The sequence below is a fragment of the Monopterus albus genome, unplaced genomic scaffold (assembly GCF_001952655.1).
Source record: "Monopterus albus unplaced genomic scaffold, M_albus_1.0 scaffold123.1, whole genome shotgun sequence".
In the NCBI taxonomy this organism is placed as follows: domain Eukaryota; kingdom Metazoa; phylum Chordata; class Actinopteri; order Synbranchiformes; family Synbranchidae; genus Monopterus; species Monopterus albus.
The window spans coordinates 1,017,949-1,031,157 of record NW_018128003.1 but is presented as its reverse complement, the minus strand read 5'-3'; the positions used below and the strand labels follow the sequence as shown (position 1 = coordinate 1,031,157).

At 41.2% G+C, this 13,209-nt stretch overlaps 1 protein-coding gene across 2 annotated transcripts in view; it reads left to right on the top strand.

Moving 5' to 3' along the window:
• lrp4 (low density lipoprotein receptor-related protein 4) overlaps positions 1 to 13,209 on the top strand; it is a 110,950-nt gene that overhangs the window by 68,653 nt on the left and 29,088 nt on the right. For both annotated transcript variants that reach the window (XM_020612335.1, XM_020612333.1), the window contains exons 3-6: positions 2,424 to 2,540; positions 8,620 to 8,733; positions 8,831 to 8,947; positions 10,113 to 10,241. In XM_020612335.1, coding sequence (XP_020467991.1) covers positions 2,424 to 2,540; positions 8,620 to 8,733; positions 8,831 to 8,947; positions 10,113 to 10,241 — 477 coding nt within the window. The remainder of the gene's footprint in view (positions 1 to 2,423; positions 2,541 to 8,619; positions 8,734 to 8,830; positions 8,948 to 10,112; positions 10,242 to 13,209) is intronic.

The following is a 13,209-nucleotide window of genomic DNA, read 5'->3' as shown; positions in this document are numbered from 1 at the left end:
GGGCCCGGCCACCAGGCGCTCGCATTCGAGCCCCAACCCCGGGCCTGGCTCCAGGGTGGGGCCCCGGCTGCGCCATGCCGGGAGACGTCACGGTCCTTGATTTTAATCTATTCATAAAGGGCTTTTGAACAGCTCTTAGTCTGACCCGTCACCCAGGACCTGTTTGCCTTGGGAGACCCTACCAGGGACATATAGCCCCCGACAACATAGCACCTAGGATCACTCGGGTACTCAAACCCCTCCACCACAATAAGGTGGCGGTTCAAGGAGGAGGGCTGCTAAAATTGGATATTTTATTAGATGTTTGCTCCAAGAATATGGAACAGTATTTGTTTGGAAAACAAATCTAGACAGCATATTTGAGCACCGTGAAAAAGATGGTTAAATGCTATTTCTTGCATTAACATGGTGGATTTTTGGACGTTTGGCAGCAGACTCTCAAACCTCAGATGCCTTGAGCAGCTTTGAATGCGCTACATGGGAAAGTTATCAACACAGTCTGTGCTCACTGCTGCAATAAAATGTGGCAGTAACATAGATAAAAATATAAAGGGCGGTCATTTTCTTTTATTAAAGGAAGATGATCTCTCTCAAGTCCATTTCATGTCATTATAAGTTGATTTTCACATCATAGTGAAATGAATGACTGCTGGAACTGATGGTATGATTTGGATAATTGATAGCAGAAACGCAGTAAGCCTTTATATATATGAAAATTGAGTTAGTCCAAAGTACATTTGAGTAGTTTGACAAAGAAAGTTGATCAGAAGGTGAAGAGAATGAATTGAGAAAGCTGCTTATGTCTTTTTCTCTTTGAATAATGTAATATCCAGGCAGGGGTATGTAGGTCAGTGGGGCTTTACATCCCCTTGAGACCAGAGCCACACCCTAACACACACATACACTTTTGCTTAATTCACTCATTGAGTCCTGACTCGTCCGCCTGTCTGCCTCACTGGTTAACTTTCCGTGTGACGACATACATTTTTCATGAAGTCTGCATTACTTGCTCAATATTTCAATATTTCATATCTGGTATTGACAGGCGGGTGAGAGTCCACTGCTGCCTCTCCTCCTCTTTTGTCCCATCTCTGCCCTCCCTCCATTCCTCTCTGGCCTATAATTAAATTAGCTCTGTCTGGTTATGACAAAGGGCCAGTTATCCAGGCTTTGCCTCGATAGCAAGTAGCTGCACTTAAAGTGCATATGAAGATAAGGAGGAATTCACTGAGCTGAGCTGAGCTGAGCTCAGTGCTGCTTTTCGAGTCTAAGGGTATGAAGGTGGGAAGGAGAAGGACATGCAGGGTCAGATCAGGCTCATGTTCTGGATGAGCTGAGACCAGCCAGAGATTAAACCCTCCTTCATTAAAACTGTGCCTGTCAGACAGGACCGATGGCTATGAAACTGGTAAAAGCTTCATCCCTGCATTGGGATGATATCGCATCTAACAGAATGTGTTTATCTAGGGCTGAGACTATTTTTTACCATTGAATAATCCAATTAAAAAGCCAATTATTTTTTTAATTAATTGTCTGAAAATAGTGGAGTGCACATCACAGAAAAGAGGCTAAGTTGACATATTTAAATAGCTTGATTTGTATAAACAGTTCAAAAAAACCGAAAGACGCACCACTTACTGTAAGACATGACATTGAAATGAGGCAAATATACACACGTCACATCATGAGATTCCTTTTCTGATGATGAACTAATCGGTTATATGGCTAATCATTTCAACTTATTTGTTCATCAAGGGCAATACACATCAGTTAGTATCATTGTTAAATGTATCTACCAGATTCATTCATCTGGCTAATTTCCTTCTTCAACTAATGTGCAGCTTGATTATAAAATCTCAATTTTCATTCCAATTTGAAACTATATTTTATTTTGGCATCATTTTTGGGTGACTAGGGGTGGCTATGGCTCAGGGGTACAGCGGGTCATCTTCTAACTGGTGGGTTAGTGGTTTGGTTCCCAGCTTCTCCACTCCAACCAAGCAGAAAGAAAACACTGAAGCACAGTAGTAAATACTATAAAACAAATATGCAAGCCCATATCGTATCATTAAAAGCCCATATCATACACAGAAAACTGGCATAATTCAGTTAAAGTAATTTATTGTAATATGTTAGTCTGATAACCCATTTTATTAACACCTGAGCTCTCAGCACATGTAAAATATTGACATAGTCAAACCTTTTGAATCATGGTAGGAGTATGAAGCCCTATTAGCATTGAACTGACTTTGTAAAAACCATTGTGTGCCATATAATCATCTGCGATATGACCTCATGTAGTAGTAGACAGAATCCTGGAACATCATCTTTTCTCTTGAAACTAGTTTCATATCTCGCCCCTTCTCCTCCCAGTTTCACAGTTTCTTCTGACACACTTGTTGTTTTTCCTTGTTTGTTTGCAGTGCTCCCCACCTGCTCGCCACTGGACTTCCACTGCGACAACGGCAAATGTATTCGTCGCTCCTGGGTATGTGACGGAGACAACGACTGTGAGGACGACTCTGATGAACAGGACTGTCGTAAGTACACTTCCTCTCTGTCTTGTCAACACAATACCACAAAACAGTAAGTGGCAGTTGCATTGATATGCACCATCACACAGAAAAAACACACACACTCGACCTGCACTGTCAGGCTCTGGGGGGCGAGTTATTAAAGTGGACAGATGTTGAGGCAGCCATGTGCAGTGAGTAGTTTGCTTCGAGTCTGAAGGTGTTGCCTGACTGTCAAACAAACAAACACACACACACAGATGAGAGGTCACCACTCCCTTGGTTGTCATTCAAGACCTTCTCTAACATTTGCCTTGATGTATTCTGCTCCTCTTTTGATTTGTGGAGCTGTGTGTGTGTGTGTGTGTGTGTGTGTGTGTGTGTGTGTGTGTGTGTGTGTGTGTGTGTGTGTGTGTGTGTGTGCATCTGTTCATAACCCAAAATACCTCACAGCTGCCTGCCTGGCGAAATGTTGCCTGCAGGGTGTGTCTATTTTGGTGGTTGTATTTCTGCTTGGTGGGTAGGTGTGCACGTGTTTGTGTGCGCTCCAGTATTTCTGTCATTATGAGGACCATTTTAAGTTTGACATTGAGGACATTTTTAGAAAGGGAGAGCATATTGTTCCAGATCTGCTGATGTTGCATGATTGTCAGCAGATTACGATCTTGTTTACCTAAGCTTTGAGTGTAATCCTAAATCACCAGTGTATCCTATTAAGGCTAGAGTTAGATTTCAGTTTAAGATTGGGGCTATGAAGTTAGGGAATGCATTATGTCAGTGATGGGGTCCTCACAAGTACAGACATGCAAATGTGTGTATGATCTGTTCCATTAGTCAGGGTGGGATTAGTGGTCTGTGAACACATTGTCCAGTTTTAGTTTCTGTATTTACCCATAATGACTGCGAAGGCACCATGTGTGTAGCCTGATCCTCATGGACATACACTGCAGGCCAGTCATTCCATCACACTGTCAGTATGAGTTTGGTGATTCCCTTTCATCCATACGGGGGCAGAAATAGTTACAGGGAGTAACATGTTCCTGATGAAGCCAATGGCAGAAAGAATCGGTCTCCTTTTAGATCGAGTGTCTTCACCCTCTACTTAAAAAGAAACACATACTTCAACATTAGATCTTATAATTAAAAGTCAATAATACCAAAAACCCAAAGCATGAGGACTGTTTAGGTATTGGGCTTCAGTCAGCTGATGATGAGCTGGATCATGCGGTGATAGAAGCAACCAAACACATCTGATCAACCAAAATGTGTTGTCACACTGAACTGGGACATGGAATTTGAATGAGTCACATTCTCTTTGTTGTGGAAAGGCCTACTCAAAGCTGTGACTACAAGTTGATTGGTGTCTGCTGTGGCCGTAAGAACCTGCTGGTGGATGCTGATGAAGGAGGCTTCTTGTGTTTGCTCAGTTCAGAAGATTTGTGAATCAGCAGGTCGATACTGTATCTGCAGACCAGATTGCAGGTGTGCGAATATGTTAGTATACGTAAATGTTAGCATGTAACCATGACAGCATTTGCTTTCTAAAGATGTGTTCAGACCATTGATTCTATATAAAAATATGGACAACGCATCACTACTTCCCTCCACTATGCAAAAATGAAGCCGAAATATCGTGACTACGGCGACATTTTGCATCCAGAATCTGCACAGTAGTGATGAAATCAACAAGAAATACACCCCTTTTTACATCATCAAATAACTTATTAAAACAATTTAAACTGAAAAATGACCACTTGTAAATAGATCAGCATGATTATGCCTAACAAAAACCACAGATATCTCTTCTGGGAAGCATTTATCTGATTTGTACTTTGAGTTTTTAGTTTGGCTCATGTCTCATCCACTAACATGGAGGAGGCGGAGATTATGACCTATACTGCAACTGGCCACCAGGGGGCGATGAAGTCACGGTGGCTTCACTTCTGGGAGCTGTCATGGCATCTATAGTGACAGAAGGCAAAGTAAATCTTCATCTCATGTTATTCGCTGGTCCATTTGTGCAGTCTTGTGTTTGTTCACCCCAAACTGCTTAAAGTGCCAGCAGGGTGCAGATGTACGCTATAATCTGGCTAGCAATGACTGTGTATCTGGGTAGCTCCCTGCTTGTGTGTGTTCGTGTGGCAGCACAGCATCTTACTGGTCTTAGAACGCCCCATTTACTCCACTGTTTCTGTTATAGTCCTCCTGTCTCCCTCTCCTTTTTCATCTATTCTGGCAGTTTATGAACTAATGCTACTTTCATTCAACCTCTGGAATAAGCATGAAATGTTTTAATGCCATGTTTATGAGCATTTGCCTTTGTTTACATCGCTCTGACTTTGTCTAGTCATACTTTGTATCCAACTGTGGCCTGCTTATAAACTTCTTTTATCTGAATGCATCATAATTCTGGGGTTATTATGCTGATTTTAATATTTTAATATGCTGTGAAACACTACATGAATGTCTGTGCCTAATTGCAATCCACTGAGTGCTTGTTGGGATATTTTATTCTGGACCAAAGTGTTTTGGATTTACAGACTGACGTTGTTCATCAGAAAGTTGATGATGCCATTATTGACTGCACTTAAATTACAACGTAATCTCACCGCAGTGATTGTTTTCCATACCTTGTCTTTATGTTCTTGGAACTCATGTAGTTTGTGTGTACAGCACAAACTGGTTAGTTGTTTCTCGACTGAGTGATCTTTCATCCAGTGATTTCTTTTCTGTTGACCCACATACTATATCAGAAGCCAGACAGCAAATCACTTCTTGATTTGGGGGTTGGGGTTCTGTCTGCTGTGAGCTAGCTATGAATTTTTCATCTTCATGCCCAGTAAATTTTCCTCCCTTCCCTGTTTTCCCCAAACTAGTTATTATTTAATGTTTTTTCTTTCTCTTCATTTTTTTTCACCCTGGTCTGTCTTTCACTTCCCAATATATTTTGTTTCTCCCCGCTATGCATTGGTTTTATTTCAGGCAATCCTCCATGCCTCAGCTGGAACTAAAGCAGTTGTCAAGATTTCAGACAAACGTAGAGACTGAAGTGCGTCTCTGGGTGGATGCGTGTGTGTGTGTGTGTATGAACATGAGATAGTTTTGCAATTTAAAACACATTTCCAGAATAAAACATGACTCCATTTCACCACAAACAAACACATGCAGGCAGCCTGGTAATGACACCCAGTGCCCTTTGCCCTTTGACGTTCACTCTGTGAACGATGGGTGTATTGAGGGCTTGTTGACCTCTGACCTCCTTTTGTTTACCCCGCTGATGGGAGGGGAGAGAGAGCATGGGAGAGACAGAAGGAGAGAGATAATCAATTATTTTTTTTCAAGTTGAACAATAGATTAAATGAGTGTGTTTGTCGATAGTGCACGTTACATTGAATTTTCATTTGAACCCACCGTTTGGGCCTTTGTGGGTTTTTAATCCTTTTTTGTAGGGGGGGCATTTGGCTGTGGAGAGGTCAGTGTGGGTGAGGTCAAGCTGAGGTTTAGCAGTGGAAAGTAGCGGCTGACTCATATATCAGGTGATATTTGCTTATCACATGTATATGTTGTATTTTGACCATGTAGTAACAAGAAAGTGCAATACAAGTTATCAACCTCTGGGTTGACCAACCACAATATCGCTTTTGACTTCAGTGTATTTCACCTGGCACCACTGACAATAATCCATCTATTTGAAAATTTCAGCATGTAAAACAGAAACCATCTGCATGGTTGGAAGCCAATAGTAGTAAGGGCAAATGTGTATTTTTATTATTTTAATGGACCCTTGACCATTTGTGAAACGGTGCTCGTATTAAAACACTGTATGCCAAATTGTGTGCCTTTATGTACATTGGAAAATTGGATGGGTAGTTGCTGCAGGTAATTGCTTTTGAATGAACCACTGAAACTGTACAAACATAAGAATGAAAAAAATACAAAACAAGAAAAACGAATTTACATATTTTCATTTCCACAGATAATACATTATTTGGTATATCAATAAGAATTTCATAGTAATGCGAGTTGAATGGTGTTCTTGCTTATATTTCCCCTAAATTATTTTGTAATGCAGCCATGACTGTTTTTAAAAAATGTATTCATTATATAAAATATCAGTCAAAGCATCTTGAAAGCATTTCCTTTACAGACTTTTTATGGGCTACTACAAAAATCTATTGAGGTCTCTGATGCATGTACACAAACACTGGGTCCTTGTGTCATGTCAGTCATCTCAAAAGTGGAGTGCGTCTCCAGTAGTCTCGCCTCGTTCTGCCATGCCTCAAAACACACCTGAGAAAAGATCGCACTGAAATAAAGGAACCCTTCAACTTCTTTATGGTTTGTCCCTTTATTCTGTGAACATCTTTCTGTTGCTGTCTCTCCTTATCTCTCTCTGTTCGTCCCAGCTGTCTAACACTCACACATGGCAGCGATAAATTATAGATTACCTCCAGCCAGGGGCCATCCATTATTGGCTCTCTTTGACGAAGCTGTTTACTCAGGCAACCATGGCTGAACGTAGCCATCGATTGCAGCGGTAACAGTAGAAGGTGGTGTTTTGAAAATTCATTTGGTCTTTTATCATTGAGGGTGTAATTAAAGACCCGATGTGGAGGAGTCATTTGGATAAATTAAAGGGTTTGAAAGTGAAACACTGGCAATGTCACAATGCTCAAAGTTGGTCGGTATGAATCACAAATATGTCTTTTATTTCCACCCTGAAGGTAAACTGTCTAGTGAAGCAATATTTCCTGATGTGCAGCAGCCACTTACGATATTTAGTTAAGACATAAAACAAGCTGCTGATGCTCAGATTTGTTACATTAAACCAGTCCTGAATTCAAGCTGCTTTAAATTGTAAAGGAGTCGGGAATTAATTTAGAATAAAAATGTTTTGGCCTGTCCTTGTTTCTCATTATACATTTACTAAATAGAGAAGAAACCATTTTGTGAGGTCATCAAGGGTCAAGGATTCAAATGGATGCAGCGTATTTAACCCTGTGTTGGAACATACTGAGCACACAGGCAGCCGGTGGTGATTAAGCATTAATTGCGACCCTGCCTTCATCTGAAATTATATCTTTCAGCTTCTGATTGAATACTATACACATTTAAACCCCCCACCCCACTTACACACACAAATTGAAAGCTTGTCACTGTTAGCACGTTGGCATTCGTTGTAACGAACATTATTCTAAGCTGTGACTACAGTTCTCAGAGGGATGAGCCATCACATTTTTACAGCTACTCGTTAAGGCGGTTTGGTGTCACATGTAAACATTTGTTACTCATCTTGGAAAAGTGCTGTATATACAATAGTTATTCCATCCATCCATCCATTTTCTTCCGCTTATCCGGGACCGGGTCGTGGGGGCAGCAGTTTAAGCAAAGATGCCCAGACTTCCCTCTCTCCAGACACTTCCTCCAGCTCCTCCGGGGGAATGGTCGCCTGGCATAGCGCAGCCGGGGCCCCACCCTGGAGCCGGGCTCGAATGCGAGCACCTGGTCGCCGGGCCTCCCCTCACGGGGCACGGCCGGGCTTAGCCCAAACGAGCGACGTGGGGACGTCCTCCCGTGGGCCCACCACCTGCAGGAGGATCCGTAAGGGGCTGGTGCACAGTGGATTGGGCAGCAGTCGAAGGCAGGGGCCCCGATGACCCGATCTCTGGACACAATAGTTATTACTGTAGCAAATGTTTTTGCTCTGTTAGTACAGTGACTTGATCAGTGACTGTAAAGACAACTCTCATATATTTACTATAGCTTTATTCAGCCATCCTCCTCATTGCGTTGCAGTAGCTGTAGATTGGATTTTTTTGTGCTGAGATCAAACCACAGGAGTCTCTGAGCCCTAGACCTGCAGCTTTGGAAGTGTTCGGCCTGTTTATGGAGAGAAAATATCTGTTTCTTCTTCCCAGCTCTGTGCTTTGAGCATGAGATAAAAGGCCACAGTTTCCCTGATGTCAGTGCAGTTTTAGATACAGTGCCAGCAGAGCTCAGGGACAGCTGCCTCTTATTGCATTCTTGTACAGTGTCTGCTCTTTGCTTTTATTGTGTCCTCATAATTTATCCTCTGCAACCTCTCTCTTTCATTTTCTCTCTGTAGCTCCCCGGGAGTGTGAGGAGGACGAGTTTCACTGCCAGAATGGCTACTGTATTCGTAGCCTCTGGCACTGTGATGGTGACAATGATTGCGGGGACAACAGTGATGAACAGTGTGGTGGGTACACAGACTGAGACATACACATGGAAACCATTATGTACGCAAATATTCATTTACACCCTCATCTTAATATGACTTTTTTTTTCCATGCCAGACATGCGTAAATGTTCAGACAAGGAGTTCCGCTGCACGGACGGCAGCTGCATCGCTGAGCACTGGTACTGTGATGGAGACACAGACTGTAAAGATGGATCAGATGAGGAAAATTGTCGTAAGTTACTCTGAGTGTGTGTTTGTGTGTGTGTGTCCTTAAGTAAGGAACAGTAAGCAAAAGGCTGACAGCTTCTTGTATTAAGGCCTGAAAGTATGGCCTCACTATGTAGTTTGTGCAGCTAAAACTTTAAATACTTTCACTTCATAGACATGGTAAAATATTTTATTGTAGCAGCCAAATTAAGAGACCAACTTTCTGACACCACCAATGGTTTTCTGAGCTGACAATCTTATAGGTCAGCATGACAGATCATACAGCACGAGTGTGGAAATATTTTAATATTTATACTGCCAGACGACTGCGTATGTTAGAATCAAGAGACTCAGTGTCAACAAAGTTTGGTAATATTTAACTGCCATATTTGACCAAATAACTCATTTATAGTTGTGTGGTTTTAATATAGAAAAAAAGGATATAACTTTTAATAATTGTACTAAAATAAAAGTGTGGTATGTCTTTCTCTGGAAAACCATCTTTAGTTTTGTGCAACCACTAAAGGCTAGAAGTGCTTTCTTTATAGCCAGGTAGATTCAGGGAAGTAATAAGATTAAAAAAAAAAAACTAAAAAAAAAAATTAAATCCTGTAGTACAAAAGAAAAAAAATTATGACTATCTTTGGCTTTTGAACAGGTTTTTTCATAAGACAGCGAGTGTTTCATAAAGGCTTCAGACAGGGAACTTATCTCTGGCAGCAGAGTTACAGGATGAAAAAGAAGCCATTGCTCATAGACTGGTTTGTCCTTAACTGCAATGTAATTAAATCCAAATCTTAAGTGAGTTTAAATAAATAAGTTTCCACATCTGAACATTAAGTTATTTGGAAAATTCAGAGATGACAAACCATCTTCTCTTTTGCAAGATAGACTGTTCTCTGTAGTCAAAGTCAATCCAAACTGTGGTCCAGAGCTCTTCACGCTGCAGCATCAGGATTCAGCACTACAGCTGCAAGAAGGGGATAAATCTGGTTACTAACAGCAGCACAGTACAGTAACAGTTTACTATAGAGCATGTAAACATGTTCACTGTCATTTCATGTATACATGCTTACAGAGTCAGAAGGGAAAAGTTGAAGTTCTCAGAATACCTCAGACAAGTGCTGCACCAGCTTTGTCGCTATGAACATCTGTTTCCCATGTCTGTGTCTCTGTGTGTGTTTGTGCAGCTTCAGATGTGATGACAGCCACCTGCAGTGTGGAGGAGTTCCAGTGTGCATACGGCCGCTGTATTCTGGACATCTACCACTGTGATGGAGACGACGACTGTGGAGACTGGTCGGACGAGTCAGACTGTTGTAAGTGCTCCGTCACTCACACACAGGCACATTTCAGTATTATGAAGAACCAGCACTGACTTCAGGTGCCTGTTAACCTTCAATCTTATAGGAAAAAATCATTCCCTCCTACACATATTTAATGTTATGGCCCATGTTTCCTTTAACTTTTACAAAAAAAAAAAAAATTCACTTAATCCTGAATTTGACTAAATTTAATCCAACAGGAAGCTAATCTTTTGCTGTTGGTGTAATGCTCACAGTGAGCTGCTGTAATCTGCCTATACACACATGCACAGATAAACGCCTATTCTTTAGCATCCATGGCAGCGCTCCTGGCTCCCAATAAACAGTGTTTTGCGCAGGAGACCAAGATTAAGCTCCCTTAGGAGACCAGTCTTCTGTTATGCTGATAGATGAGCGATTTGTTTCTTTTCTCACTCTATTCTGTCTTCTTCTGTGCCTCACTCTCTCCCTCCAAATCAAAGAATCATCCTTATGTTCTACAGTTTTCCCCACTACTTCAAATGAAGTTTAAAGTAGAAGATTGAAGATTTGAAGTTTTAGATGTTTTAGTGTCAAACAACCTGTATTTTCGTCTTTATGTTTGATGCTGATTTCATATCTTGATGTTCCATTGATGGCAGGTTGAGCTCAGGAACAGCTGCTGTTTGCTGGCTGCCGCTCGACAGCATCTGTCAGAACTGTAAAACACTCTGTTACATCTTTTCTGTCACTGTGTCACACACACATGCTTCAAGCACACACAGAGTGAAGCCAAGGTCATGATTAACACAGACTATCATGTTTCGCTCTCTGCTTCAGAAATGCTGTTGACAAGTCTCTCAGCATCTCCCTCCTCATTTTCTGCTCTCTGATTTCTTGCATGTTCATTTCATTAGCTCATTGCCTATAATTGCTCAACGTATCTCTCTTTCTCTCACACACACACTCCCTAAATCACACTGATACATGGTGTTTTCCTCATTTTGATGTGTTTATCTACACTGCGATAACCACCGCTTCAAGGTTTCATAACATCATTGGATCATCTGTAAGTTGACTGAGCTGATCTTGGTGTTGTTCTCATCTCCTTTCACATCTAGGTTTTTTAAATTGCGGCTTCGTTCCTGAAGTGCATAGCCACTCTATGAACCACTGTGGTTATTAGATCATTTTACATCCCGTCAGATGCATTGAGAGCAGCTGCACCTCATGTCCTCTAAATATTCATTTCCTGTTGTCCAGCCCTCTTAAACTGCCCTTTTATTTTTGTTATTTATTTAAAGAAATGTGGGAAGAAAGTCTTAGGACATCTTGCGGTCACCCATATGCACACACATATACACACAGGAGACATTCCTCAGAGGCATAAGACAGCCCATCCTCAGACAGCATTCCTTGGCATTGACTCTCCCGACACATGAAGGGCGCTTTGTTACAGAAGAATCTTCTCTCTCTCCCCCCCATACATACACACACATGCACACACAAATAAAAAGCCTCACACTTGCATGCCTTGTTACTGCTCACACTGATGCTGTGTTTAGCTGCATAGCTGAGCAGATCAAAGAGCGTAGTTGGTGTGTGTGTGTGTGTGTGTGTGTGTGTGTGAGAGAGAGAGAGAGAGAGAGAAAGAGGATAGAGTGAGAGAAAGAAAGCGAGACAAAGAGAGAGATAAAGGGTGTATGAATCCTTTGAATCAAGTGTGTACATGTGGGTGTCAGTGTATTTGTTGATGTCCACACTGATTCTTGGTCTATAAGTCTCTCTCTCTGCCTCTTTCTCTCCCTCTGTGGGAGAGCCACCTGCTGTTTTGTTAATCTCCCTCTCCTCTCACCCAGCTGATAAGCCTGCACAGGGATGCTTGAAGCTCTAAAGCATCTCTCTCTTTTTTGGCCTTTCCTCCCCTGCATTCCCTCCCTCATTTCATTCTTCCCTTATCTCACGCCCACTTTAGTTTTGATGGGAGCCGGCTCATGTTGTCAGGATGAAACCTATCAAAGGCATACAGACACATGTGCACAAGCTCACACACACTCAGGATTTAAGATGCTTATGTTTGATTTAACTTTAATCTTCTCCTCCACCTCTGTCCTCATCTGCTGCCAGTTTGAGTTTCACTTTGATCTGATCACATGTAGAGATGTGGTGGGGGAGATGATCATAAGGCAGTCAAAGTAAACTGAACCAATTATTGTTAATGGGAAACAATATCACTGGTATAAAACACTGTGAGCACTGTTTTTCTGCAGGTGCATTGCCAACGTTAGGGCAAATTGAGTGTTTGTGAAATTTTTCTGCAGGTGCAAACCTTTTTTTTATAAAGAATCTATGGGGGTAATATCCTCTGATAACTAGCCACAAATGTGTATTCAGTGATTTACAACTAGAGTAAAAGTTACAAATGTGTAAAAACCAATTTGTGCATGTTTCATCAAGGCCACAAGTGTGTGTTTGTCAATCTGCAGATAAAATAAAGATTTACAAGTGTGTAAAAAAACGATGTTCTGTGTACAGAACGTTAAAAGTGTGTGCACAGATCGCCTGGCACATGAATCACATTATGCTCATGTGCAAGGTTTTGAGAGGATTTCTCAGTCTCAAATCCACAAATATATGGTGTGTTTAATGACAGGTGGAAAACTCAGACGTGATCCATGTGTGTCAGGTGTGCATATAAGAGTTTTATTGTGCAGTTTGATAGCTTGTTCTCTGTCAGGTTGATACTAAAATTGTCCTTCTTATATTAGAAGTTTGTCTTAGCCTGGACCTTTTGTTTGTGCTCAGTTAATAGTTTAGTCTATAAAATGTATGAAAATAATGAAATAAGTTTCCTTAATTTCCTTGTTTTATCCAATTCACAGGCCAAAAAGATATTTATTTAAATTATAAAGAAAGAAAATCAGCAAATTTTTACTTTTAAGGAGCTCATCTCGTAATATTTGAATTTTTTTGTTAAAAAATAATGATTTCATTATCAAAATTT